Source organism: Castor canadensis, chromosome 7 (assembly GCF_047511655.1).
Source record: "Castor canadensis chromosome 7, mCasCan1.hap1v2, whole genome shotgun sequence".
NCBI classification, from domain to species: domain Eukaryota; kingdom Metazoa; phylum Chordata; class Mammalia; order Rodentia; family Castoridae; genus Castor; species Castor canadensis.
Genome location: NC_133392.1, coordinates 149,332,989 through 149,358,065, shown reverse-complemented (window position 1 = coordinate 149,358,065; position 25,077 = coordinate 149,332,989). Strand labels below are relative to the sequence as shown.

The 25,077-nt window shown below is 43.3% G+C and overlaps 1 protein-coding gene across 10 annotated transcripts in view; it reads right to left on the bottom strand.

Annotated features, from left to right (window-relative positions):
• The window catches only part of Ubr4 (ubiquitin protein ligase E3 component n-recognin 4), a 132,318-nt gene that overhangs the window by 23,793 nt on the left and 83,448 nt on the right, over window positions 1-25,077 (bottom strand). For all 10 annotated transcript variants that reach the window (XM_074081182.1, XM_074081185.1, XM_074081189.1 and 7 more), the window contains 27 exons: window positions 24,802-25,011; window positions 22,865-23,014; window positions 20,900-21,127; window positions 20,068-20,146; window positions 19,391-19,636; window positions 18,526-18,694; window positions 17,888-18,032; window positions 17,133-17,218; window positions 16,216-16,303; window positions 15,809-16,002; window positions 15,189-15,428; window positions 14,719-14,857; window positions 13,905-14,030; window positions 13,661-13,789; window positions 12,454-12,797; window positions 10,794-10,884; window positions 10,408-10,492; window positions 10,100-10,227; window positions 7,002-7,131; window positions 6,731-6,888; window positions 5,952-6,061; window positions 5,352-5,493; window positions 4,926-5,007; window positions 4,326-4,499; window positions 2,499-2,620; window positions 1,449-1,646; window positions 747-827 (listed from right to left, as the gene is read on the bottom strand). In XM_074081182.1, coding sequence (XP_073937283.1) covers window positions 747-827; window positions 1,449-1,646; window positions 2,499-2,620; window positions 4,326-4,499; window positions 4,926-5,007; window positions 5,352-5,493; window positions 5,952-6,061; window positions 6,731-6,888; window positions 7,002-7,131; window positions 10,100-10,227; window positions 10,408-10,492; window positions 10,794-10,884; window positions 12,454-12,797; window positions 13,661-13,789; window positions 13,905-14,030; window positions 14,719-14,857; window positions 15,189-15,428; window positions 15,809-16,002; window positions 16,216-16,303; window positions 17,133-17,218; window positions 17,888-18,032; window positions 18,526-18,694; window positions 19,391-19,636; window positions 20,068-20,146; window positions 20,900-21,127; window positions 22,865-23,014; window positions 24,802-25,011 — 4,074 coding nt within the window. The remainder of the gene's footprint in view (window positions 1-746; window positions 828-1,448; window positions 1,647-2,498; window positions 2,621-4,325; window positions 4,500-4,925; window positions 5,008-5,351; window positions 5,494-5,951; window positions 6,062-6,730; window positions 6,889-7,001; window positions 7,132-10,099; window positions 10,228-10,407; window positions 10,493-10,793; window positions 10,885-12,453; window positions 12,798-13,660; window positions 13,790-13,904; window positions 14,031-14,718; window positions 14,858-15,188; window positions 15,429-15,808; window positions 16,003-16,215; window positions 16,304-17,132; window positions 17,219-17,887; window positions 18,033-18,525; window positions 18,695-19,390; window positions 19,637-20,067; window positions 20,147-20,899; window positions 21,128-22,864; window positions 23,015-24,801; window positions 25,012-25,077) is intronic.

Below are 25,077 nucleotides of genomic sequence, written 5' to 3'. Positions count from 1 at the left end.
GCCAGCCCTGATTTATTTTCTTAAACTCCTAATTAAGTATTAAAAAGTTTCTGTGCCTCATCAGTATACACACTTGCTGTACATAATTAAATTACATATTTGATTTGATTCATCTCCCCAAAATATACAAGGGAAAGAACAGGAGCAGAGAGAAATGAAGGGGAAGGAAAGGAACGGGAAGAGAGAAAAAGAACAGAGAGACTAAGAGGGAAAGAAGTCGGATATCTAAATGACAAGAAGTACTGTGGCCAAAAGGACCAGAGCACTTTATTATTTCCTTTCCTTCCCTTCTTTCTTTCTCAAGAACACCTACCTGTTTTTGTATCAACTCTCAAAGAAGTAAAACAAGATCAATGCTACTAGGAAAATATTTTGGTGAGTGCTCCCATAAAAGTTGAGAATGGAGCTCAGTCAGGTTATACCTGTGTAAAAAGGTGCAAGACAGTAAGCTCGCTTGGCTTCGAATTTTTGGGTTTGAGAACATATGCAGGCCAGTCTATGCTGCATGTAGATGGAAAACGCTCAGGCTTTCTGGAAGTTTTTTGACCTTTTTTAGTCACATGACTCCAAAGGCAGACAAGATGAGGAGTTTTCTCCATTCACCCACGAAAAGAGTAAGCAAGGCTGCTAAGTGTTGCTACGAGATGAGTAATGATAAATAGTAGCTCCCCTGGGACAAGCCTATATTAAGTTAGAAAAGGAAACCCACATCTCCAAGAAAAAAAAAAAAAAAAAGAAGCACATACCTCATTTGTGGTACACCAGACCTTCTTGTAAACCTCAGCCACAGGAAGGTCCAAGCTAATGATTTTATTGTTCACTAGAAGCTGAACAGAAAAGTAGATGAGGTTGTTATTCGAAATAGAAGTTTCAAGATCAAAGGATGCTTTATGACAGTGGTTCATCATGCACCTCTATCAACGCTCTGACTCTAGAAAAAACGCGTATATATACAATACCCAGCACTGTGTGCACAATTTCATGACAAACACTCCACCCAACCATGGATTCCAGATTAGAACCCTGTGCTAAGGATCTTCTCTTATTTTGAGCCCACTTCAGGCTCAGCACCAGAAAAGGCTATTTTGTGTCTTATGTATATGATAACACCAGACCCTAGAGGTTGTCTGCCAGAAACCTGCACGGGGCTAAAAAGCCAGGGTTCTTGTAATCTCTTTCAGAAGCAACAGTAATAAAAACCAACCATCACTGCAACTAACAGCCTTTAACCACTTGCTTGTTCCATGTCAGGCACTGGGCAGAGCCCTCCACAAGTAACTAACTTTACCACAAGTGAAACAAGGAAGAGGAAGTCATCAACCCCAATTTATAGATGAGGTAACTGAAGTAAGTTACCTGCCTGGGTTAATCAGCTACTAAGGAACAGCACCTGGATTAGATCCCAGCCTATGTACCTCATTACCAGCAGGCTGTCTTATGTGCCTTACCTCCATCCCACTGTCATCCTCTAGGAGAGCCACCAAGTCACAGTCCTGGCAAATCTTGTTCTTTATATCTCTCATAAGTGGCCCAATGCCTGGTTCATTGCTGCTGTATGGGTTCCCGGGCATTCTGCCCTGTAAGAAGTCCTCTTGTTGGGGATCCTTCTCCAGAGTCACAAAGAATTCAGTGACTTCATTTTCCTCCTAAAGAACAGAGAGAAGGATGTAGAAGAAGGGATGGCAGAGGCAGATTTATGTCATGCTACCTTGGTCTGTGAACACTCTGAGGGAAACACACCAAGCACATTGAACCTTTACACATTAGAGATATAAAGGATAGGAAGCACAGAGGTCATTCAATAGCCAGTTATAATCCAAATAGCTTAAAGTATCAAACACCTCTCTGAAACTCAAGAGTGGACTAGGAGAGAAAGCCTAAGAAAGTAGACAAGGAGTGAAGCTGACCAATCTGAGGCCAGATGACTGTCACTGGTAACCTGAAGTTGAGAAGAGGGCTTCTCTATATGACAAAACTCTCAAGTAAGCCAACCCCAGTGACCTCTCATTGGTAACTGAAGATACTGGTGTTTCCATTCCTTCTCAACCCCAAGAGGGGTCTTTGGATAATACTGTGCTTCCACACAGCTTAGGCTAAGAAAAAAGACACAAATGCTACATGCACACATAAAACAAGGTAGGGGAAAGAAGGAAAAGAGTGACAACGCCTTTATACTGTAGCTCAAAACAGCTTTTTCTACAGCCTGCTGGACTGATAATGAGATTTTTGGCAATGAGAAGTTAGACCTAACTTTAAAAAAAAAAAAAAAAAAAAAAGACTAATCTTGATCTTTTAGAGGAAGATCAGGGAAGATCACTGGATTTCCCATCATTAAGAACAGGAAATTTGAGGTTGCTTCTATTTTATGTTAGTTATTCTTCCTTAAATGTTGTCTGAATGGTCCACAGCTGATAACATATAATGAATCCTCAAATGGTTTTACAGCAAAATGGCTCATGCTGACCCCAAGGGGCCATGGAGAGCACTGCACTGCTTACAGGGTAAATGATGCTGCACAGCCTCTCAAAGATGAAAACAGGAGTCCGATAGTCATCCAGATTGTAGCGCTTGGCTGTCTCAATGCACACAGCCATGAAGGCCTTGGTTTCTGATTCTGTACCTGCCAGAAATCAAAGTAGCCAGGTTAGTTAAGGAAAGAGCTTTACTCACATGAACTGAGAATTTAAATGAAGTGCTGTCTCTGACATTCTTTCTACCTGGTAAGTCTTTGACCTTTACTTTTTTCAGACTTCTTTTTCTTCTAAAATAGGGTTTTGCTATATAGCCCAGGCTGGCCTCAAAACCATCCAGCTTCAGCCTCTCAAGTGTGGGATTAGAGGCATGTTCCACCATGCCCAGGCTCTCATAAGTCTCTGAATGTTGTACATGACAATATCAACAGTTCAAATGGAAACTTGATACTCAGACCACACTCAATAAGAAATCCACCCCCAACAAGCAAACATACTGAATCACAGTTGTGTACATGCCCTGCTGTCTCTGGGGAAGACACTCTCCAAAGGAGGACTACATCTTATTTGACTTAGCAACCCTTTCCAAAACAGGCTCTCAAAACATGTCAAATAATAATCCTGACTACATTCCAGTTAAATCAAAAGGAAGAGGTATGCTGACAAGATCACTAACCAGCTGGGCATGGCATGATGGAAATGACACCAGAAGGACTTTCATTTTGGGCAAGATGGCAGATGAGGTTCTCTGACCTAACTCCTTTCCACAACTTAAAAACAATTCACAAAGTTGAATAAAAATGTATTAGCAAACTGCTACACTAGTGAAGATCAGAAGCCAGAAGTTTAAAAAAATCAGGAACCGAGGAAGAGGAGCAAATCACTAAAATTTGTTGAAGGGAGCTCTGGACAACAGAGCCCTGGGATGCCTCACAGAAGTAGTTATAGAATCCTGTCTGGAAAAACCTATCATTGACTAGGTTCTAAAGAACTTACACAGTATGAGGTCACAGTTAATCACAAAATACAAAAAGACTGAAGGTGCCATATAAGAACCTGAATAACAAAAATGAACAGCAGAATCAGATCCACAAGTACTTTAAACCTTCAAATGATCAGGAACAAATATGCCTTAAAGATTATAAAAAGGACCAGGCACAGGTGGCTCATGCCTGTAATCCTAGCTACTCAGGAGGCAGAGATCAGAAGGATCGCAGTTCAAAGTCAACCCAGGCAAATAGTTCACGAGCTCTTCACAAAAAAGAGCTGGCAGAGTGGTTCAAGGTGGACACCTTGAGGTCAAACTCCAGAACCGCAAAAAAAAAAAAAAAAAAACTGTAAAAAGGATGGGAAATGTGAATAAACTAGACTATAAAATCTAGAACTATAAGAGATCAATCATACATTAAACACATTATGCACAGTGCAGAAAAAAATTAATGAACTGAAGAAATTATCCACACTGTAGCATAAATATACCATAAGATGAACACTATGAAAGGGGGATGGAAAGACATGGCTAAGAGTAGGAATGGAGCTCCACAGGGAAAAGGTAGAGAGAACAGAGCAGAGGCAATTAAAGAGACAATGGCTGAGAATTTTCCAGCCTGATTAAAGACATTAGTCAGAGAACTCTTGACTATTTCCTGCTCTGAGTTCAATAGGACAAGTCCAGCTCTAGGATTCACAACTCCAAGAACCAGTACTCGAGAGGTCGGTTTCTTTCCTTGAACATGGAGAGACTTTTGCCACCTGTCCTCTTGCTCTGCAGCACTTGGGGACATCAGACTTATGCATCTTGGCAGCCTAGGAGGAGCATGTGATGCTGGGCTCCAGGCCACTGGGCAGTGCTACCTGTGGTCATGTCCTCCAGCATCTCCAGCAGCATGTCCTGTGTCTCATCGATCAGCTTGGTTCTCTGCACCACCAGCTTCCGCAAGCATAGGTACCCATTCAGCACGGTGCCCACCAAGCGACTCTTAAAGTGCCTTTTGATGGATTCTACCTCAACAAAGGAAGAGAGAAGCCCTGTGGGGACAGGAAAATGCTGCTGTAAGAGCTCTGCTTGCGAGTGTGAGCAAGGAAGGCCAGCATCATCAAAAGATTATGAGCAACTCAAAAAGAAGGGGGGAAAAAAAATTCTTTGTGCAGGATACAGAACAGGTACTTAATGAACCAAACTGGTCAGGAATGAAGAGGAGCTCAAAAGTGCAGACCCATTAATGAGAAAAATGCAGAGTTTGAATCTGCACTATGGTCAATACGAAGAGGAAACAATCAACCCAGCATCTAGGAACTAAGGATCAGTCCTTAAAACACACCCAGGGGCTGGTAGAGTGGCTCAAGTGGTAGAGAGTCTGCCTAATGAATGTGAGGTCCTGAGTTCAAACCCCATTATCACCAAAGAAAAACACACCCAGGATGTCCTAAGGGAAGGGCCAGGCAGCTCTCTACCTGTGAGACTTTTGAGGGCATAGCCCTGCTGCAGGTCAGTGCTCAGGGTGGCCTCCTCCAGGGCCAGCAAGCGGGCTATTTCCTAAACAGGATGACAAGCATAGTGTGACAACACAGCCACTGACCCCAGCCACCTCCACCACTACCCAGGAGATTGCAGCACCAACCAAAGGTGCTCAGAAGTCATGTGTGCTCATTCTAACCTCAGAATGCCCTTCGGAGAAGTTAAAGACAACCACAATGCTGCTGAGGGACTGCTAAAAACCTGGAAACAGCCTAAATGCCCCCAGTAGACTGCTACAGGCATATGAAAGCTGCAATAATCTTAGAAAAAATATTTTCACAACCACTTCTCAGCAAAAAAATAACTTGCCAAGTCTGTATCAAAGTACAATGAAAGGAGAATTAGGGAAGAGAATGGAATACCTTGGTGATGAGATTGCCCACGTAGGGCAGAACTCCTCGAGCTGCCAAGTAGACCTTCCAATGAGCTGAGGCGATGAGCTTCTGGTAGAGAGCCAGGTACTCGGCAGCACACTCCCCAGCTATGCTCAGCTCGTCCAGATAACTGCCATGGAGCAACATGTACCCATGGAGAGGCCTCATGGTTCTAAGAGCCCCAATACTTCCGTCCTCCATATCTTTTACTGTGCCTCTCATCCTTCTTCTTCCAGAGGTGGAGGGAGGGCATCTGAGAAACCCTCCGACTCCCCACACCATAAGAAAGAAAAGCACTCCAGCAAATGACTGCTGTGGGTTCTAACAATTCTTTATCTTAGCGCTTACTACCCCAAGGAAAACATAAGACAATGTGTGCCAAGCACTTATGTGCTCACCCCTAAGCATCTAGGAGGGGTCAGTTAAAAACCACCACTGCCTCCACCACTGCCACTGCTGTTTACTTCTATGGTAAGGAATAAGACTGCACAGGTGTTCCTCCCAACCCTAATGTGTGGACTCCCCTGGCAATGAGGAACAGGCTTTAGATCAAGTAAACCACCCTCTTCTTCCCATCCCAAATTTTACCTGGTGAGGAGGTCCAGGACCTGTTGCTTACGGCTAGGGATGGTGGCTAAAGCTTCCACAATGGTACAGGCAGCCTGCCGTGCAGCCTGTGTTGCTGGAGTAAAGAGCACCTGCAGGACACAGAAAAGAGAAGCCTGGTTCAGAGGATACCCTGTCTTACCAGGGCCCTGGCAGGGCAGTCAACTACCACCGTGGGAACTTCCCTAGGGAAACAGCTAAAAGTCCAGATTAACAGCTAATAGCATCTGACTACTGCAGACCAGGAAAGAGACTGCTAAGGAGCCTCACTTCTTAATGGAGATTTCTCTACCAAGTGATATGGAGAACACACAAAAGATAACTGAAGGAGAAAAAGCCAAGCAAGCATTTTCCTTAATAAGGATCTTAAGAATTGTATTAAAAGCAGAATACTTTCACTTAATGTAAACCAAGCATTTCTTATTTTACCTATCAAGAGACATGACCTCAATCCCTTAACCCTCAGCAGGAAGAAGAGGGAAGGGAAGGACAGCAGATACAAAAGATAGAAAGAGGAAAAGGGAGTGCTGAGACTGAGGTAAAGAGCACAAGCAGATTAACAAGAAAGGCAGAGGGAAGCTCTGTTTGGCCAATCCACCACGCTGGTGGCTGCAACCAAGAACTTCTATTATATGAAATGAAGGAACAACAGCAAAGGGAAAAAGAAAGCACAGCAGACATGAGGTGAGGCCCAGAAACACAGTGCTTAGCATCTGAGACCAGGACACAGGGGGCAAGGAATCCAGGAGACAACCACTCACTTGCCGCAGCCAGTTATTATGCCCCAGTTTGAGATCCAGTGGTGTAGTCCTCTTCCCCCGACGACTCAGGAACTGTTTCCACCTCCACACGTACTTCTCAGTCAAATAAAGATGGCGAAGCTCTGACTTGCTGGGGGATTTTCCATTGCCATCTATCCCTGCAAGGCAAGGGTTGCAGGGAGAGGTAAGTACAGAGCATCCTAGGAATGGGGAGTATGTCAGCAGAGGTAGGGAGGGAGTGGTTTGCTATAACTTGAAGAGAAAGACATGCCTCTGATAGGAAGGCACTTCTTCCAGGCTTCATAGGATGCCTTAGGATCTCTCTTGAGCCATAGCTGAGCTTGGGCGTGGATCTCATTGCAGTATGGCTTCACTGTGGTAAGGGCCTCAACAGGGACATCCTGGAGAAGGCAAGCAGAGCAAAGTGAGAGAACTTGCCAGCATATCTGAGCCCCAGTTCCAACAGAATGGCACTGGCAATCCAGGGATGACATGCAAAGGCAAGAAAACATGGAGCATCAACATGTTGCCCAAATATGTGTTACTGTTAAGCCATCTTGATCCGATTTAGCAGCAGCATCTCTATGTTGAGCTTAAAGTCAGTGGTTTTCACAGTGCAGGAGAAGATGCAGCCAGCTTTCTACAGATAGTCCTATAGCCACATACACTAAGTCCTATCCCTGTGCTGCTCTGCAGTTTCCCATAGCATAAACCTTCCAGGAAGGTCAGTGCAGTCTCAAGAATGTACAGAGCCATCACTAACCAGCACCAGCCCAGACAGCTAAGAGCCTACATGGCACTGAACACTGAAAAACCTTCTGGCCAGTATCTTGTTGTGACACTCTTTAACAATTATCCAGGACTCCAAAAGAGCTTCTGTTTGTGCGGCTATATCTATCAATATTCACCATATTAAAAATAAAAACCAAGCCAGGAACTGGTGGCTCAAATTTGTAATCCTAGCTACTTGGGAGACTGAGATAGGGTGGATCGCAGTTCAAGGCCAGCTCAAGCAAATAGCACACAAAACTCCATCTCCAAAATAACCAGAGCAAAATGGACTGGAGGTGTGGCTCAAGTAATAGAGCACCTGCTTTGCAAGCCCAAAGCCCTGAGTTCAAACCTCAGTACCACACACACACAAAAAAAAAAACCCAATTCTTAGAATATTATTCATTTAAAAATAATAAAGCCATTACTTGTCAGCTTAGTTAACACTTATTTCTGAAACAAAAAGAAATCTAGAGAAAGGAATGGCACCATTTATACTGTAATAGTCCCTTAATGACTATCCTAATAAGAGAGGTAGATTCTCATATTTGCTTCTGTATTCAAACTGTTTTGATAGGTTATTTTGGTTGAAGCACATGAAAAATAGCAGTCCTCATACAGATACACAGAAAAAAGAGGACTACTTTAATACCCTTTTCAATTAATTGTGAATTTTTTTGATACTGTACTACAAATTAACAAATTATAGGTTCTTAAAGATTGCAAGGGGGCGGAGTGGGTGGTAAGGGAGGGAGTGGGGGCAGGGGGGAGAAATGACCCAAGCTTTGTATGCACATATGAATAAAACCATAAAAAAATAAAATAAAAACAAACAAAAAAAGATTGCAATAATATGGACTCTGAAAGCACACTAATAAACTGCACATTCTGTTACATGAAACTTCATCCTTTACCCCATGTATGATGCTCAAGCATGCATTGGTCATTTGGAAAATAATAGTTTCTAGAGTTTTGCCCATTCTTCTCTCTCTCCCCCCTTCTCTTTTTCAGTGCTGGGAATCAAACCCAGGGTCTCAGGTGTGCTAGGTAAGAGCTCTAACACCGAGCTACACCTATACTCCCTAATTCTTCTTAAAGTGACAGGCTGAATTCATTCATTTTTGAAGAAATCATTTGTCAAAATACCTAAGTCTGAAGAACTACAACTTGCTCATCTGCCATTCCTTTAAGCACAGGACTCAGCTCACATCTCACTTGAGTGCTATGGTTAGGACAAACACTGACAAGGGGGTGCAACAGAAGTGCTTTTGGTGCACCACCCATTTTGTCACACCAGGTACTTAAGGCCAGTACTCAAGAGGGGAGCCATCATCTAACTGATCTGTAGTATTTAATAAAGGATGCTGCTGAATGAATCACATAGCACAGAACTGCCAGCACAGCTTGGTGCTTCCTTGGGTTGGGGCCCCAATAGTCTCGTCCAGCATGAACAACTGTGCTTCACCAGCATAAACATCAGTAGAGTGAAAAAAGCAAAGTGTGAATTAGGATACTTTATGAAAACAGCTTTGCCCACAGAGTCCCTGAAAGTCCTGGGAACACCCAGGGGTCCATAAGCCTAATGTTGAGAACTGCTGCTTACTTTAAGGTTAAACCTGAGCAAAATCAAAACATCAACACTAGGCTTTGGTGCTTAGGGAGTAAGTTCTGTGAAAATTTTCTGCCTCACGTTGTAGGAAAAAATGACCACTATGTAGGAGATGAGGTTCCTCTTTTCAATCAATTTGCTGGGACAGCTCTGGGGAAATAATCCTTCATCTTGGAGGAAGGAGGTGCCCTGTCCTGTCTTTACTGAGGACTGCTGGGGCAGATCAGGACAGGAAAAGCTTCCTCCCTAGCCATAAACCCTAATGCACAAAGCTGTTCCTCTGCCAGGAAGCCTCATTCCCACCAAGGCAGGAATCTAAATGGACCAAGGCAGGGGAGGCTGGAGGCAGATAGCCTCATGCAGGGATAACTGAGAGAATGAATTATGGCCAAATATTCTACGAGCTATATGGGCAAGCCAGTCTGTGGCTCAGCTGCAGTTATTTCAGAATAAAAACTAAACTTTACTCATTCACTTAATCATAATTTACTGAGCAGCTATTATATGACTGATCACACACTAGGCACTAGAAATAAAAAGTCGGTAAGACAATTCTTAGATGCAAGGAACTCAGTAGCAAACACCTTTCTTCACTTCAAGGTGGAGACTTTATTTTATAGAAATGTAAGTAACTTGCCCAAGATCACAATGATGAGAGTAACCAAAAAAGGTGGGATTTGAACTCAAGTCTGCTTCAGGGCCTAGGACTTCCACCAATGTATGTGCAAAGATACGAGTAGGAAAGAACAGTGCTTTCTGGGAGTCATGAGTTGTGATGTGACTTGATAAAGATGTAGTCATTAAAAGAACTTTCAGTGGACTTAGGTTTTTGTATTTTCATGTTTATTTTATTCTAAACCTCTTCTCAAAAATCCCAACCTATCGCTGCAGAACTGAAGCAGAGACAGCCTGGTCAATGAGTATGCAGAAAGGCAAAAAACCTTGAGGAGGCAGGGTACAGCACTCAGAGTATCCCCTTGACCCAGTACCTTGTTTTTCTTGCTTGTTGGTGCAGGTGGCTTAATTAGCTTCTGCAAGATCCGCAGGCACATGAGCGTGATGTTCTCAACAACCACAGGAGTCTTAATGTTCACAGCCATGAGGAAAAGGCTGAGTGCTAGGGATGGCCAGGAAAGGTAGGGTCACAATCAGGAGATATGTGCCACCTGCCCCAGTGAATCTGCCCAAGTGTCCTCTTCTCTCTGCCTCTCCCAATTGGTGCCAGGACTGTGCCTCAGGGCCTCCTTTCCATTCTCAGAAACGCCCCTATCCTGATCCAGAAGTTCCCCAAGCTCACCACAGCGTAATCGGAGTTCCCAGCAGCTGTCCTCCTTTGAGATGGAATCCGTCAGCAGCAGCATCTCATACTGAAGGCTACTTGCCTAGAAGATAAATGCAACAAGAGTCAAAAAAGGTCTGAAGTCAGTCCAAAGACTACAGTAAGGTATAAGCTTGATCCAGGGACTCTTACTAAAATGTCTGGTCACAGGTCCCATCAGAGACAAGGAGAGATAGAGACCTCCATTGTTGTAGGCTCTACCTGGGAAATTATTCTGGGATGTGAGCTCTGTAAATATGTTGCTCTCACCCGCCTCAGTTTCCACCATGGGACTAGAGAGAAGGAAGCCAGAGACACAGAAGGAATGTGAAGGAGGGGTCAGAGAGAACAGCTAGCCTACTCACAAGGTCGGGATTGGCCCAGTGACCTTTCAGGGCTGTGGAGACTTTGCCAATGATCAGGTCGTTCATCTGCTGGGTAGCTTCTGGATTATCTCTGGGGGGGGGAGGGGGAGGCAAAGAAACAGAGTTGTGTTATTCACAATTGGTTATGGCTAGGGCTACCTACCCCAAAATTTTCAACTTTCTTCCTAGGGGAAGACTATAGCTTTAGTATTACCAAACCTTGGTCTGTGATGAATAGGGGCATGTCAAAGCCTCCTTTCCTGTGAACAGATATGGACTCAGGAAAGAACAGGACTCACATTTGTGGTTCATATCCCAGGCAACAGGGCCCCTAGAAGGTGCTGGTGTGCCAGTCTCCAAAACCTTAGTGTTGATCAAGCTTTCCTCATCTTCTCCAACTGCCCCCTTATTTCCCACATGGCATCCCACTTTTTAATCTATGCTCCCTTATAAAAATATCTCTATTACTTTAATAACAAAAATACATACTGTCTCCTGTTACTCTTTGCTTCCTAACATACTTTGAGTAAAACCCAAAGTCCTCAGACATTATGTGCCTCTATAACCACCCCTTCCTCCCCACAACTGCATTCTTGTCTCTCTCCAGCTACACAGGTCTCCCTGTCACTCAGCATCCCTGGCACAAGCCTGCATCTCAGTCTCTCCAGTGGTTGCATCCTGTGTGCAGCCAACTGGCCGAGGGGCTGGCACACACTCCTTCATGTATGTTTTCACTCAAGTATCACCCCTTCAGCAGCTCCTTGACCACCTTACCCAAAATAGCAAGCCCTCTTGCACTGGCTCACCATCTGTTTATTTTCCCTCACAATCTTGTTTTCTGACATTGTATTTATTAATTTTGATGGTACTGGGGTTTGAACTCAGGGCCCATGATTGCTAGACAGGCATCTCACCACAGAAGCCATACCCCTAGTCCTGTATGTCATTATCTGTTTATTTGCAACTCTCCCCATCTAGAATGTAGGCCACATGAGGGCAGGGACTTTATTTCATTTATCACAGTGTACCCAGCCTGCAAAATGGCCTGGTATTCTATAGATAATTGTTAAATGAGGCACTAAATAACATAGCAAGTACATATATTGAGCACTTAACACATTCCAGAAATTATGCCATGTAGTAAATAATCCACATAAAGCTCTGTGTACAATGTCTAGTACCTACCAAGTATTTAACAAAGTACATTCTTATTAACTGAATTATTTCACTGAATTATTACCTCACCAGTCTTAAGGTACTTACTACTATGGTGTTTTACAAATGAAGAAAGCACCGGCTGAGAAAAATTAAGTAATTTGTTCAAGGTGCATGTTACAAAGTAGTCTCGTTCTTTTTGATCTAGAGGAGCTCTTACTCCGAGGGCCCTCTACTCTACTGCCTGTGTGTGTTTTAGTTTGTTTTTTTTAGGTCAAATGTCCCTTTACCTCCTAATTCTCCCTCACCAAGACTCAGAAAGTTTCCTCAGGACACATCAAAAAACCTGGGTTTCCCAAATTTTCTCACCTACACTCTGGCTATCTTCCCACGTTTCCTTTGATGAACTATCTAACCCATTTGGTAATGAGAAGCACAATTCTCTGCCACAAACCCAAACGTCAGTAGGAATCCCTAGGTCCATAATCACGAAACAAGCTCTGACCGAGTCAGGAGGCACATGAGCTGGCGGACTTCCTCCCGCATGGCTGCAGCCCCTCGGCGAAGGTTGTAATCAAAGAGCTCCCGGATAAGGCCCTGGGAGACAAGAATGTGCCTCAGGGCTGGATTGGTGGCCAAGGCCCGAAGTAGTGTGATACAATGCTCTGTGACAGCTGAGGCACAGCCATAGCACTTGGTGGAGGAGGTGTGGCCACAGCCTAGGACTGATAAGGCGCGGTACTGGCTGGCAGTGAACGTGGGCTGCACAGAGGTCCGGGATGATTTGGTGGCTGCTTCCCTTTGCTGTAGGTCATATTCCAAGAGTTCTTTGCGTGATGCAAAGACTTTCTAAAAATGAAAAGACAGAAAGTAATTGGCAATTAAAATAAGGAGAATGGGACAGTTAACTGGAAAATTCGCTTTGCTTATAAAATGTTACATCAACACTCTCAATTTACAGAGGAGGAAACTGAAGATTAAAACAGCTGCTTAACTGAGGTAAGGGATTGAGTAAGAAATCAGACTCTCCTTACTGGCTCACCCTCTTAACTCCCATGCAACACCATCTTTTAAAAAACAAAAGGTCATCTATGTATATTTAGCAAAGATGGCACACTGGCAATTTGGAGGGTACAAGCGACTGGCTGCTCTCCCTGATGAGGCTCCACTGCCTGTGGCCAGCAACCGGTCAATGGATACCAGGTGTGAAACATCAGTGAGCACATGGCTCACCTTCCGCTGACTGCAGGTCACAAATCTGGCACCCACTTACTCCCCATACAGTGGTTTGAACTCAGGCCTCACACTTGCTAAGCAGGTGCTCTATCACTTGAGCCACTTTATCAAGTTGTTTTGTGTGTGTATGCGTTGGGTATTTTTGAGATAGGGTCTTGTTTTTTTGCCCAGGCTAGCCTTCAACTGCAATCCTCCTGGATCTCTGCCTCCTGTGTAGCTGGGATTACAGGTGTTAGTCACTGAGTCCAGCTCTAAACACAGATTTTAATGGCCAATATTTTCTTCTAGCACAAAGTCAGATCTTTGACAATCAGCAGCAGAAACTACAGTGTGAGAGGTGCTGTTTGGTGTCATCTGCTCTGCCTAAGTACAAGGCCAAGAAAAGAACTGCTGGATGGAAGCAACAGGACTGCCTTGAAAACAACAGTGACAACACGTGGGATGAAATACACACAAAGCTGCTCCCATTTCTCTACCTGGATGATTTTGGAGAGTTCATCAAATGAGTTTTTGCAATCTCCACAGTACTCCTGAGCCAACTGCAGAATGTAGCGATTCACACTGGCTGAAGTGGAACTGATGCCCCCTCCTGTCGCAGAGTCTTCCTGCAATCCCAAGAAGTTAACTGTTGCAGATTGCCTCCTAAAATGATCTCACCTAGGGCAGTCTTCTGACCACATCATAAAACCCTCTCTCAGTATCCCTCCAGTCTGGGATTACCTGTGGCTTTTCTGGAGCTGCCTCATTCACTTTGCACAGCAGGTTCTCCAGCTGTGGTCGATGTCCCATCAGTTGATGGTATACTCGATCAGCTTTGTCCAGAAGTGTGTTGATGTTGGAAACCGCCTACACAGGAAGAGACAGGGACCTGTGTGAAGGCTTTTCAGTACCATGACATAACCTAAATAATCCTGCTAACCATTTGTTGAAACATTTTTTCTACAGATCAGGCACAGTACTTCATCCACTATTTCTGTTCTTCACAATAATCCTACGAAGCAGTATATTATCCTTAATAACATAGAATATGCGTGGATGGTATATAATAAAATGCAATGCTGAGAAGTAATTCATGCCAGGTCACAAAAGTATTAAAAAACACAGCTGACTCCAAAGCTAAATTCTGCTGTTATCCCAAAAGGTCCCCTTTACTATCCAGACCCACTGGGATAGGCTAGCTAGGTTCCAGCCCCTGGACAAGCTAATGTTAAAGGAAGGCCAACAGCCTCAATTGAAGCAGTCTCTGGAACAAAAACAGAAACGTCATCTGACTCCTTTCTGCCTTTTTTAAATCCAAAGTTATCTGCTCCTGGAGATGCTCTAAGTTTCAGTATCAACTAACACTTCTCCAAACTCATAAACATACCATGAATCCAGTATGCCTTATGATTATTTGCTTCCAAAAGCTGGACTCTGAGGCTCATTATTTGTTAAATTAAGGAAGACATGGACTAGAAGGAAAAGCACAATGCACTGCACCAGCTCTGTCCATAGTTCAGATCAAAGCCTGAGTCTAAACCAGATGTGGCCCTACCTTCTTCCGGTCTTCTTCATTCTCAATGGGATCCACTGCACAGCAAGGTTTGGCATAGAGCATGAAGTCAAAGCGAGCATATTTACAAAAGCCACAAGCATTGCAGAGGAAGGGATCCTTTTCATCATAGTTGATGGATCTGAAGAACCAAAGTGTTTGAGTCAGTGGGGCATCAGAGATTTAGGGAGGGCTGATAACCAAGCAGAGACTATGCCACATCTATACTCTGGAAACGATCACAGGAATTACTGAAGGGACAATAACCAATAGGTGAGAATGATGTAAGCACATGTACACACACTTCTACCTCCCTCCCTCCTCTTCCCCATCCGTGGACCCACTGTACATTCTCAGCATCCTCTAAACAGCAAGGGCAACCAGATAACTGAAATTGCCCACAATTATTAAAGTTAAAAGACAAATACAAGGAACAGATTTGGTCCTGGCTAGGTGGACAACCACTAGCTTACCTGCATTTGTGACACTGGTATACATTCTCCCCACAGTTGCCACACACCCCTGGGTTGGCAGGGACAGAGGCACTACAGCGTGGGCACTGCAAGGTCTCTGTGGAGGCCTGGTAGTTTTCATAGAAGTCTGCAAACTCGATCATCAGGTTGGAAGCTACTATGGGCAACGGCAGGTCAATCTTCACCTCTGTCTGACCAGGGGTCAGCTGAACTTTCTTGGCTTTGTGCCAACGAGCTGGCCTAGGAGGGATGATGTCAGATAGAAACATAGGACCTGAGAGCCACTTACCTAACTCTCAGTGATAACAGTCTGATGAGACAAAGAAAAAGACTGTCCTGGGAAGCCCTAGAGACCTCCTCACCAGCAACCCCACTTGAGGCAGGTTAGTGAGGAACTTCCACAGCATCCTACAGTGCCAGTGAACTAATTTATGATAATCATTGTGAGCACCCTCAGGAACTCCTGTTTCACTTTTGTCCCTCATGACTGCTGTGGCTAAGAGGACATACTGGCCTTTAGGGGTATAGTTTCTGTGCCCTCTTCCAGGAGTCAAAGCCCACAAGTAGTGTTAGGACTTACAAACCTGCTACCCTATACCCCAAGTCTGAAAAGCCCATACTTGTTTTTCAACTCCACGATGGCCTGCACAGTTCGGTTGTTATAATACAGGTTTATAGTCCGCACCATCTTGGTCCGCTTTAGGTCCCCAATTTTCACAGTCACTTTGCTGATGGTATGACTGCCAATGAGCTTCACAACCTGCTGGGTGGTTGTGTACCGTGTGTCCACTTTAATGGAAGACAGCTTGATATACTAAATACAAGGGAACATAAAACCACAGTATTAGTTCAAGGACAATAGCCCATCCTGTCTTCTTCAAAGTTCATCCATGGATGAAGTTTCTACTCAAGGTAGCAAATGTGGCAGTCAAGAATACACATCTATGCAATAATAACCAATCTCTGGAAATGGGAAACCCACTAGGCCTATAAATCTCAGGACTGTTGTACTGAAGACAATACTTACACAAAATGGAACTTCTGGATTATTACACACCAGGCAGGGATCACTCTCCAGGTAATAGCCATCAAACTCCACTAAGCCAGATAAGGTACTAAGGAATAAACCAGTTTCAGCATAAGGAAATTTTCATTCTAGGAAACACTGAATTTCACAATGAAGCTGTAACAAAACCATCATCAATATCCCCCAAAGCGAGACCCCCACAGGGAGAACATAAGGAAAGTTGAGTAAATTCTAATGAGAGTTTAGAAGTGACAGGAAAGAAATTTCATCTAATTGACCTTAAATGTTTCCTGTCTGAGCTGATATTCAGTGTATTCCTAAAATGTATTAAAATTTGGCTAAGAGTTAAAATTAAAGTTACTAAAAACATCACCAAAAGAAAATTATCAAATTATATAAAAGGAAGACATTTTCTGTAAACCTGTTTAATCTAATTTAGGTTAAGCCCTTGAAACCAGAGACCTTCTGATATTACTGTTTATCAAACTGCAAATTCAGTGATTAATTTTTTTGTTTTGGAGTTACTGGGATTTGAACTCAGGGCCTCATACTGACTAGGCAGGCGCTCTACCACTTGAGACACTCCACCAGCCCTATTTTGTGTTTGATTATTTTCAAGATAGGGTCTTGTGAACCATTTGTCTGGGTTGGCTTTGAACTGCAGTTTTCTTGGTCTCTGTCTTCCTAATAGCTAGGATTATAGGCATGAGCCCCCAGGGCCTGGCTAATGATTACATTTTGAGTGCCTTCCATATACAAGAATCTGAGTTCATAGGAGAAAGTCAAAGATCAACTAGTAGGGGGGTCACTATGTCTGAGAAGCTTCTCAATTCACATGTAAGAGCTAATAACAAGCAAAAAGCTACTCAAAATGGTGACTGCACTTCAAATAATAAAACAAAATAAAGTTAACTCACTTGTAAATGTTGGAGTTGGGATGGTTGGTGAGGATATGGTTTTGAGTTCGAAGAATCTCCACAGCCTTCTGTGAATATTCCTTCAACTGAAACAATTCAGTAAAGAAACAGGTTTAAAGCCCAAGTCTTACCCAAACAGACTTTTGCCTTCAGCTTTCTGGCTGGGATTACCCTGTGAGTACTGATTTCTTAGCCCCCAATCATAATCATACAAAGGTGGTCCTAAGTCCCAATGGCCTAATGGACTCTATCTTCTTTAGAAGTTCCCACAGTCTTAGTGACAGATCATCTCTCAAACTCTGTGGAGGAAGATAATTTTTATTCTTACGGAAAATATATGATTATCTAATCGCAGAAACATTTTTGGCACATAATCATGGTTGCCATGATTATGGTGTAATTAGGAGTGCACTTTCTTTCCCAAGCAATTTTACTGAGTTGCATTTCCTTCTCCTACTTCTCTTGGCTAAGCCAAATTCATATTGTATTCATGTACTAGAGTATGTATTTTATATATATAAAAAAATACAAAACTAGGACTGGTAGAGTGGCTCAAGTGGTAGAGTGCCTGCTTAGCAAGCCTGAGGCCCTGAGTTCAAACCCCAGTTCCTGTCCCCAAAAAAGCAAATGAACTAGATATATTCAAAACAGATTTCATTTATGAACACCCTATCTAGGTTGGTCATCATGTTAACTCAAGAGAAAAAAGACTCGATATGGCAAGTTAGCTACTCTCACTATAGATCAACTGTTACCTTCTTCTCTGTCTGTGGAGTTTTTAAGGAGAAATATCCCAGTAGATCCACAAACTGGGCAGCCTTACGACCATAAGCAGGGAGTTCTGGCCAAATGGACCACATTAGATCTAGCAGGAGCTCCTGCTGGGATTTGCTGGAGTTTCTGTAAGTAAATGACAGCTCATGTTAGCAAGCAGCTGAAAACCCTGAGGCACCTTTATCACCAAGGCCCAGGAACTATTTCTATATATGTGGCTATTTCCCCACAAATTAAGCTTGGTTTTGTGTCTCTTGACAATTAATTCTAGCAGCTATAGCACAGCCATTTACTGCCTTCAGAAGGTGGTCTTGTCCACCACCCAACCTTAATCCAGAGCAGAAACTGAACTTTTTTTTTTGCTCAGTCAAGCATAGTCATCTTCACAAAGTCCTAAACATAGTCTTCTGAGTGGAAACAGTCTCCTGATGACATCAGCTTAAGAGCTAAAAAATAGATAGCTCAATGATGAAATCTCTACTGATTAACAAGAATCAGGTTCGTCTAAGTACTGATACCATGACCAAGAAAGAGTATATAGCATAAAACCAAAGTAGAACTGCATGATGCACCTTGGTCCCAGACTCATGCACATTTGCCAACCAAACCCCAGTGCTACCTGTAGATATGCAGTGTCAGGCAGTGGGCCTGCCAACGCACTGAGGAAGAATTGGACTCCAACAGAAAGCAACGCAGAAACTGGATCAGGGTTTCTTTATCCGCAAATTTGTTCAGCTGGTTCACCAGAGCTGTGCACAACTGATCCTCCTGGCTGCCAGAGCTCTCACCTGCAAGATTAGGGCAGGATGAAGGCTGAAGAGTAAGAAGTCATCTAGGTGCCTAGGGCCATGCTACCAGATGGAGAGCTGGGAGTCCTGCCTATTTCTAAAAGTGTCTACTAAATGGCTATAATTCGCAAAACAATTTTCAGTTTTTTATTGGGGAACACAGGTCAGTCCCAATTGGCACAGTACAATAGTGCTCCCCAAAAACCATAGGATAGTGTAGGTGTACAACCCTGACACTGAATAAAAATAGTGGAGGAATTTCCTTTCAAAAATTTGCTATCTAAAATAGTAACACTACTACAGACCTATTAAGAGATGTCTAAATAATTGGGGGAATGCAAAACACCTCCACTGCATCACCTGTCTCAAGTTTTCAAGGCCCATGGAAGGAGAGAAGTTAAGGTAAGGGCTCAGCCAACTCCTAATTAACTAAGCAGCATTTCACTTAACTCTGACAACCATTCCACAGAGCAGGTGTTATTATTTATTATTTATTTATTATGTATGGTATAAGAAGTCACCAGTCATTTATGGTGTCACTTGTACCATAACTGAAAATGAGATCAAAAGCAGACACCAGAGAACATTTGTAAAAACCAGAATAAGAGACCTTTCAGAATTTCAGAATAAACCAAGTATTCCAAAAGAGAATTAAACACCTCATCCTGATCACCAATACCAGAAGGTGACTTTTACCATCTTTCTCCTTTTCCTTTTCTTCTTTCTTGCTCTTTTTAGTGGAAGATTTGGACTGTGTTGTGGCTTGTCCAGAACTGGCAGTCACAGGAGCAGAGGAAGAAGCTGCACTGGAGGATCCTGTAGAAGCTGCAAGGGCTGCAAGCACTTTGCTGCCACATAAAGCACAGGAGAGAAGCTGCAGCAGCACAGGAGATACACCCTCATCTACCAGGAAACTCACTTGGAGGAGGAAGTACAGGACAGCTGTAAGCAGAAAGGCTGTAGTCAGTTATAGGTGACTGAACTACTTAAACACAGAACAGTAATGACTGTGCCACATGGCTTTGGCTACCCTATTATCACCAGCTTTCTTCTCCAAGTTCTCTTTCAAAAAGAAGCAGGAAGATCTCAACAGGATGAAGACAACTAGATAGACTAGATTCAGCCTCTACTCCTTTGAATAGGGGATTCTCTATTCTCTTTAACTTTACTGCCACAACCTATTGGTCAGAGACGCCTACTCTGTGCTCCTATAGCACCCAAATTCTGACTACTAACCCTTATTACTTTTAAGTTTTTATGTGTCTTCTTTGCTAGGCAGAGTTCTGATTCTATAGCTTGCTTATGGCTACTATCTCCAATTCAGTTCTTAGCATAGAGAGCTCCTGAAGGAAGCCACCAAAAGGATAGCTTACAGTCATCTTTGATGCAGAATTTCTGCCAGTTGATGGTTCGCTGGGCAGCAATCTCCGCACAAGCTTTCAGGTGCTCCATCTGAAATGGAAATCAATCATAGAAGAGACTCCATCAAGCAGCCTAAGTAATCACCCTTACCCTGGTTTGGGACCACAAAGTGACCATGGTTTTCTGTGCAAAGCAAGTGTCCACTGAGATGCTGATGAACCTGGGAGCACAGCCCACACATAACTATAGCTCCCAAGAGCCTACCTCTGTTCTGCTACCCAAAACACAATACCCTCCATTTTCAGGGAGCCTTCAGGCTACTCACTAAGGCAGTAGCAAAGTCAGGCCATGCCCTAAGAAACTACGCTTCAGTTTGCTTTTTTTTCTTTTTGCTACAAACTCAACAGCAGAGACACTACACGAGCAAGCTAGGAGTTCTTAATATTGAACATGTTCTTTCTAGGTACTCAAATGCAAAATACTCCACTTACTCCCTTAGTTTTTGTATAGGCAGTAAGATTTTTTTATGCTCTACCCTCGATCGCTTCTTTAGTATTCAAGGACATGAATCAGAGGTGCACAAATTTCAGGTTGATTCTATCCATGACATAAAAAAATGCCACTCATAACTAAGAGACTGCTGACAGGTGGTGGGGGTGGGAAATTCCAAACCCTGGGGCCTACCACACAAGATATAGCACCAACAGTATTAGGGATTTTCCTGGAGCTTGACTCTAGCCATGACATTGTCTAAATCGTTAAATTCCCTGTACTGATCTATTCTATTACTACTTGATTGAATCTTATCACATGCCTTGCCCTTGCCCTTCCCAGTCTTCATACCAGGCTGATGAGCGTGTCATATTGCAAGGCAGAGCCTGAACTGGCCGTAACCACGCTGGCCCGGAGGAATATTCCCTGTTCCTCCAGCAGTTTCTTGATCCCACGCACGTGGGAGTCCAAGGTATGCAAATCCCGGAGCTGCCGGTACTTCTCCTTTGATCCACAGATGAAGAGCAGAAGTTTGCGGACTTGACGGCGCACAAATGGAGTCTGCTGGATCATTAGATACTTGAGGGATAAAGAACACTGCGTCAGTGACTCTGGGACTGTTTCTATACAAACTGTGATTGTAGTCCCTTGGTTTTTAATAAACCATTATTAAAAACTGGTGAGAAACAAAGGAAACTATAGTCATCCACAGGTTCTAAGACACCCCTCCCTGCAACCATGCCCAAATAACAGAATCCATGGATGCTCAAGTCCCTTGTATAAAATGGGGTGTATGTTTGCATATAACCTACCCACATCCTTTGTGTATTTTCAATTATCTTTAGATTACTTATAGTATCTAATGTAAGACAAATTCTTTGTAAATAGGTGTTAATACTATATGGTTTAGGGAATAAGGACAAGAAAAAAGTCTGCGTTTAGTACAGCTACAACTTTTTAATATACATTTTTGATCCTGTTAGTTGAATCTGTGGATGCAGAATGTATGGACAACAATGGCCAGCTATTTCCCCCCAGCAAGTTGGCCTCTGAGGAACTTAGGCACTTATTATCATTACCATCATCATCATTATTATTACTAGTGGTACTGGGGTTTGAACTCAGGGCCGCATGCTTGCTAGACAGGCGCTCTACCACTTGAGACACTCCACCAGTCCTGTTTTGTGTTGTGTTTTTTTTTTGAGATAGGGTCTTGTGAACTATTTGCCTGAGCTGGCCTTGAACCGCAATCTTCCTGATCTCTGTCCCCTAAGTAGCTACAGCTATGGGTGTGAGCCACTGGTGCTCAGCAGAACTTAGGCATTTCTTGAAGGGATCAGGAAGGAAAAAAAGCATGCAAATAATTTTAAAAGGAGAAAAAGAAGCAAGATATTCATGCTCTTCTTCTTAAATACAAGGAAGCTGTCCTCCATACTAGTCCACAAAGTAAAACTAGAAAGAAAAAAGCATTTCAAGTCAGTTTTTCAGATAAAAGAGCTGGCTCAGTGTGGCTACGGAACTCAAAATGGTCATTTGAGATTATTCTCCACAGATTTGATCTCAGGTTGCTGTGCTGGTTAAGCTATTATCTCTCATTCCAAAACCACCCTACCATACTTTGCCGTGATATCCAGACAAGAACCACACTACCTGCACTGCCTCTTTGTTAGCTGGCCCACTCTTCTGCCAATGGGAAGACAAGCTGGAGGCAGGAAGCATGGGCTTGCTGACTCCTGCTGCCTGCAGTCCTAGCAACAGCCTTTCACAGGGCAGCTGCATCCTACTCTAATCAGAGCTTCTTTTAGTGCTCCCTGAATCTACATACAACATCACCTCAGAGCTCCAGAGCTATAAGCAGCAGCCCCCTTTTTTCCCCAGAGAGCTGCAGCCCAGTCTCTTATGCCTCTTTTTTTCATGGGAGGGCTGCTGGTAGGTATCTGTGTTTCCACAGTGTTCCCTTCCTGTCTTCTTGGTTCTCAATTATCTAGTTCACCAATTCCCTATACACAAGCTCTCTGTGAAGGTAACTAGTATGCTTTCTGTCTTCCTGATAGAGCCTGAATGACTGAACTCACTCATCACCACCTGTGAGGGAAGTCAGACAGAGTCAAAGACTAGAGCCACCTGCCATTTGGATACTTATCTCCCAAAGTCTCACTATATAGCCAATTCCAGAAGGGCAAGACCACAACCTAAATGAGTGGGGAGGATTCTGCTAGGGGAATAAGGAGTGAAGATTAGGAGGAAAGCAAGTCACAAAGGTGACTGCAGATGTGTCCCCTGGTGGAATGACACACTACTTGGGCTTTCACTCACCTCTGAGAGAAAGTAGAACCATGAGTGATCAAAGACGGGAGGTGGAATTCGAGAACTGGTGTCAGCAATCTTTTTGATTTGGTATGGCAGCCTCAGTACCATCTCTGTGAGAAGCTGAGTATAGGCCTCAAACACATCAGCAGCATGACCCTGGAGAAGAATATATGCATGAGAAACTGTCCTTTCCAATCTTCCATGATCCCAATCAGGAAAAAAGCTAGCTTGTTGTTCCCTAAACATTTTACTTGTTTATGAACAAGTAACTGAAGGGCACATTCAAAGTAGGAGCCACTGCTGACTGAAAATTTAGCATACAAACCCAGAAGACCCCAGGCTTGTGGGGACAAGTTAGTTTATGCAGTGGCTACAGTGGAGATGGAGCATACTGCCCTTAAAGTTCCAACATTTTCTCCTGTGGTTTTTTTTTTCTTTCTTTTTTGGCAGTACTAGGGCCTTCTGTGGTTTTTGATGCTGGATTGGTAGTATTCTCATTACATAAAAATTTGAGCTACACTGGCAAAAAAATGAATTGAAAAAATAGTAAGGATTTTTGACTTTCTGTAAGAAATGCATTCTGTTCTCAAGAATAAAATTTTCTCTTCTAACAAGATATATTAAGTAAACCAAGCAGGCCAGAATCACTAACTCAGTCAAGGTTCCTGGGTTCACACTACGCAAACAGGTAAGGGCACTGAGAGATCTGAGGCCAGTGGACCAATATATCTTGCAAGCTATGTGGCCCCACAGGAAGGATATGAAGAAGTTTGGGGACCTGACATATCTCATGTATTTAACTTCGTTACTTATAACAGCACTAAAGGTAAAAACAGTAAAAAAACAAATATAGTCTCTGCTGATAGTTTGGAAGGGAAGACAAGTAAATGTCCCACAGAGTACTCTGGGATCCTAGGGAAACTTGACAGTGGAAAGTGTGTGATACGGAAGGCTACCCAAGGACTCAATACTTGAGGTGGAAACTAGGAAGACTAGGAATTAGCTAGATTCAGAAAAGGATACAGAGGGAGAAGAACAAATTTCAGAAGAGACAGCTTGCACAAAAATAACATGCTACTTCTGAAGAAATGCAGTTTGCTAGGGCTGCCTATAGGGACTTCAGGTGATAAAGCTGAGAAAAAGAGTTAAGGAAGCGGCTGAATCCTTAAAGGACTTTTTGGTCTAACAGTTATGCAAACAACCAAAGTGCTATTAAAAAAAAAGAGAAAGATATAATTAGATACACATTTTTGCCTGTTTTACACTTGCCTATTCAAAGCTATTTAGAATAGGCAATAAGAAATACAGCTGGCCTAACATACCTGGCTCTAACCTGTCTGACTCCACTATACAGAATACAGAACTCATAACAAATAATAATTAACATTTATGCAGCTTAGGCATATGCAGGCACTGTGCTAAGTCCTTTACAAACATCCCCAGTTTGGTGCTCACAACCTCCCTATGCAGCAGGCATGATGTGTGTCTGAGGCTTACTGAGAATAGGAAGAATTTCTCCATGCTTATACTGGGTGGAACTTGTTCATGAGCTCATCTGATCAGAAAGCCCATATTGACTAGTATGTTCAAGAGCCTCTTATGACAACAGAGGTAATATGTAACGTACATACAAGGACATGACCACTGCTGTTGCGGTTAACCTTATACGTTCCTATCCTTTTCTAAGGAGCTTAATGTGGAATGAGATGACTGATCCACTCACTTTCTCAGGCTTACAAAGAGGTAGGAATCAAAATCCCAGTAGAAAAGATTGTGACAAGTTGTCATTTATTAAATCATGCTGAGATTAAAACCTACCAAGGAACCCAGCTCTCTCCTATGGCTCCTCACTCTGACTCCTTCAGCTTTATTCACTGAAGATTCAGAGCACAGTGCTCTAGAGTACAACCAGGAACACTCCTTTGGCCAGGGAAAGACCTCACCTTTACATACTGGCGGAGAAAGAATGGGCTCATATCAGGTGGAGATGAAGTCGTGTGTGGTTTCAGCAATTGGCTGGTAGCGACTGGCTCCTCATCATTCTGTTGGCTCTTCCAATACTCCAGCAGTGATTTGAGCACATGCAAGCAATAGTCCACAGCCCCTGAGCTCAGCAGGGCTGCCGCTGTTGCACCGGAGATGAGGGAAGATGACTGGGAGAAAATACAGAGAAAGCAAGAACGTCTGTTAAAAACAGAAATCTGACTGGGTGTTAAGGG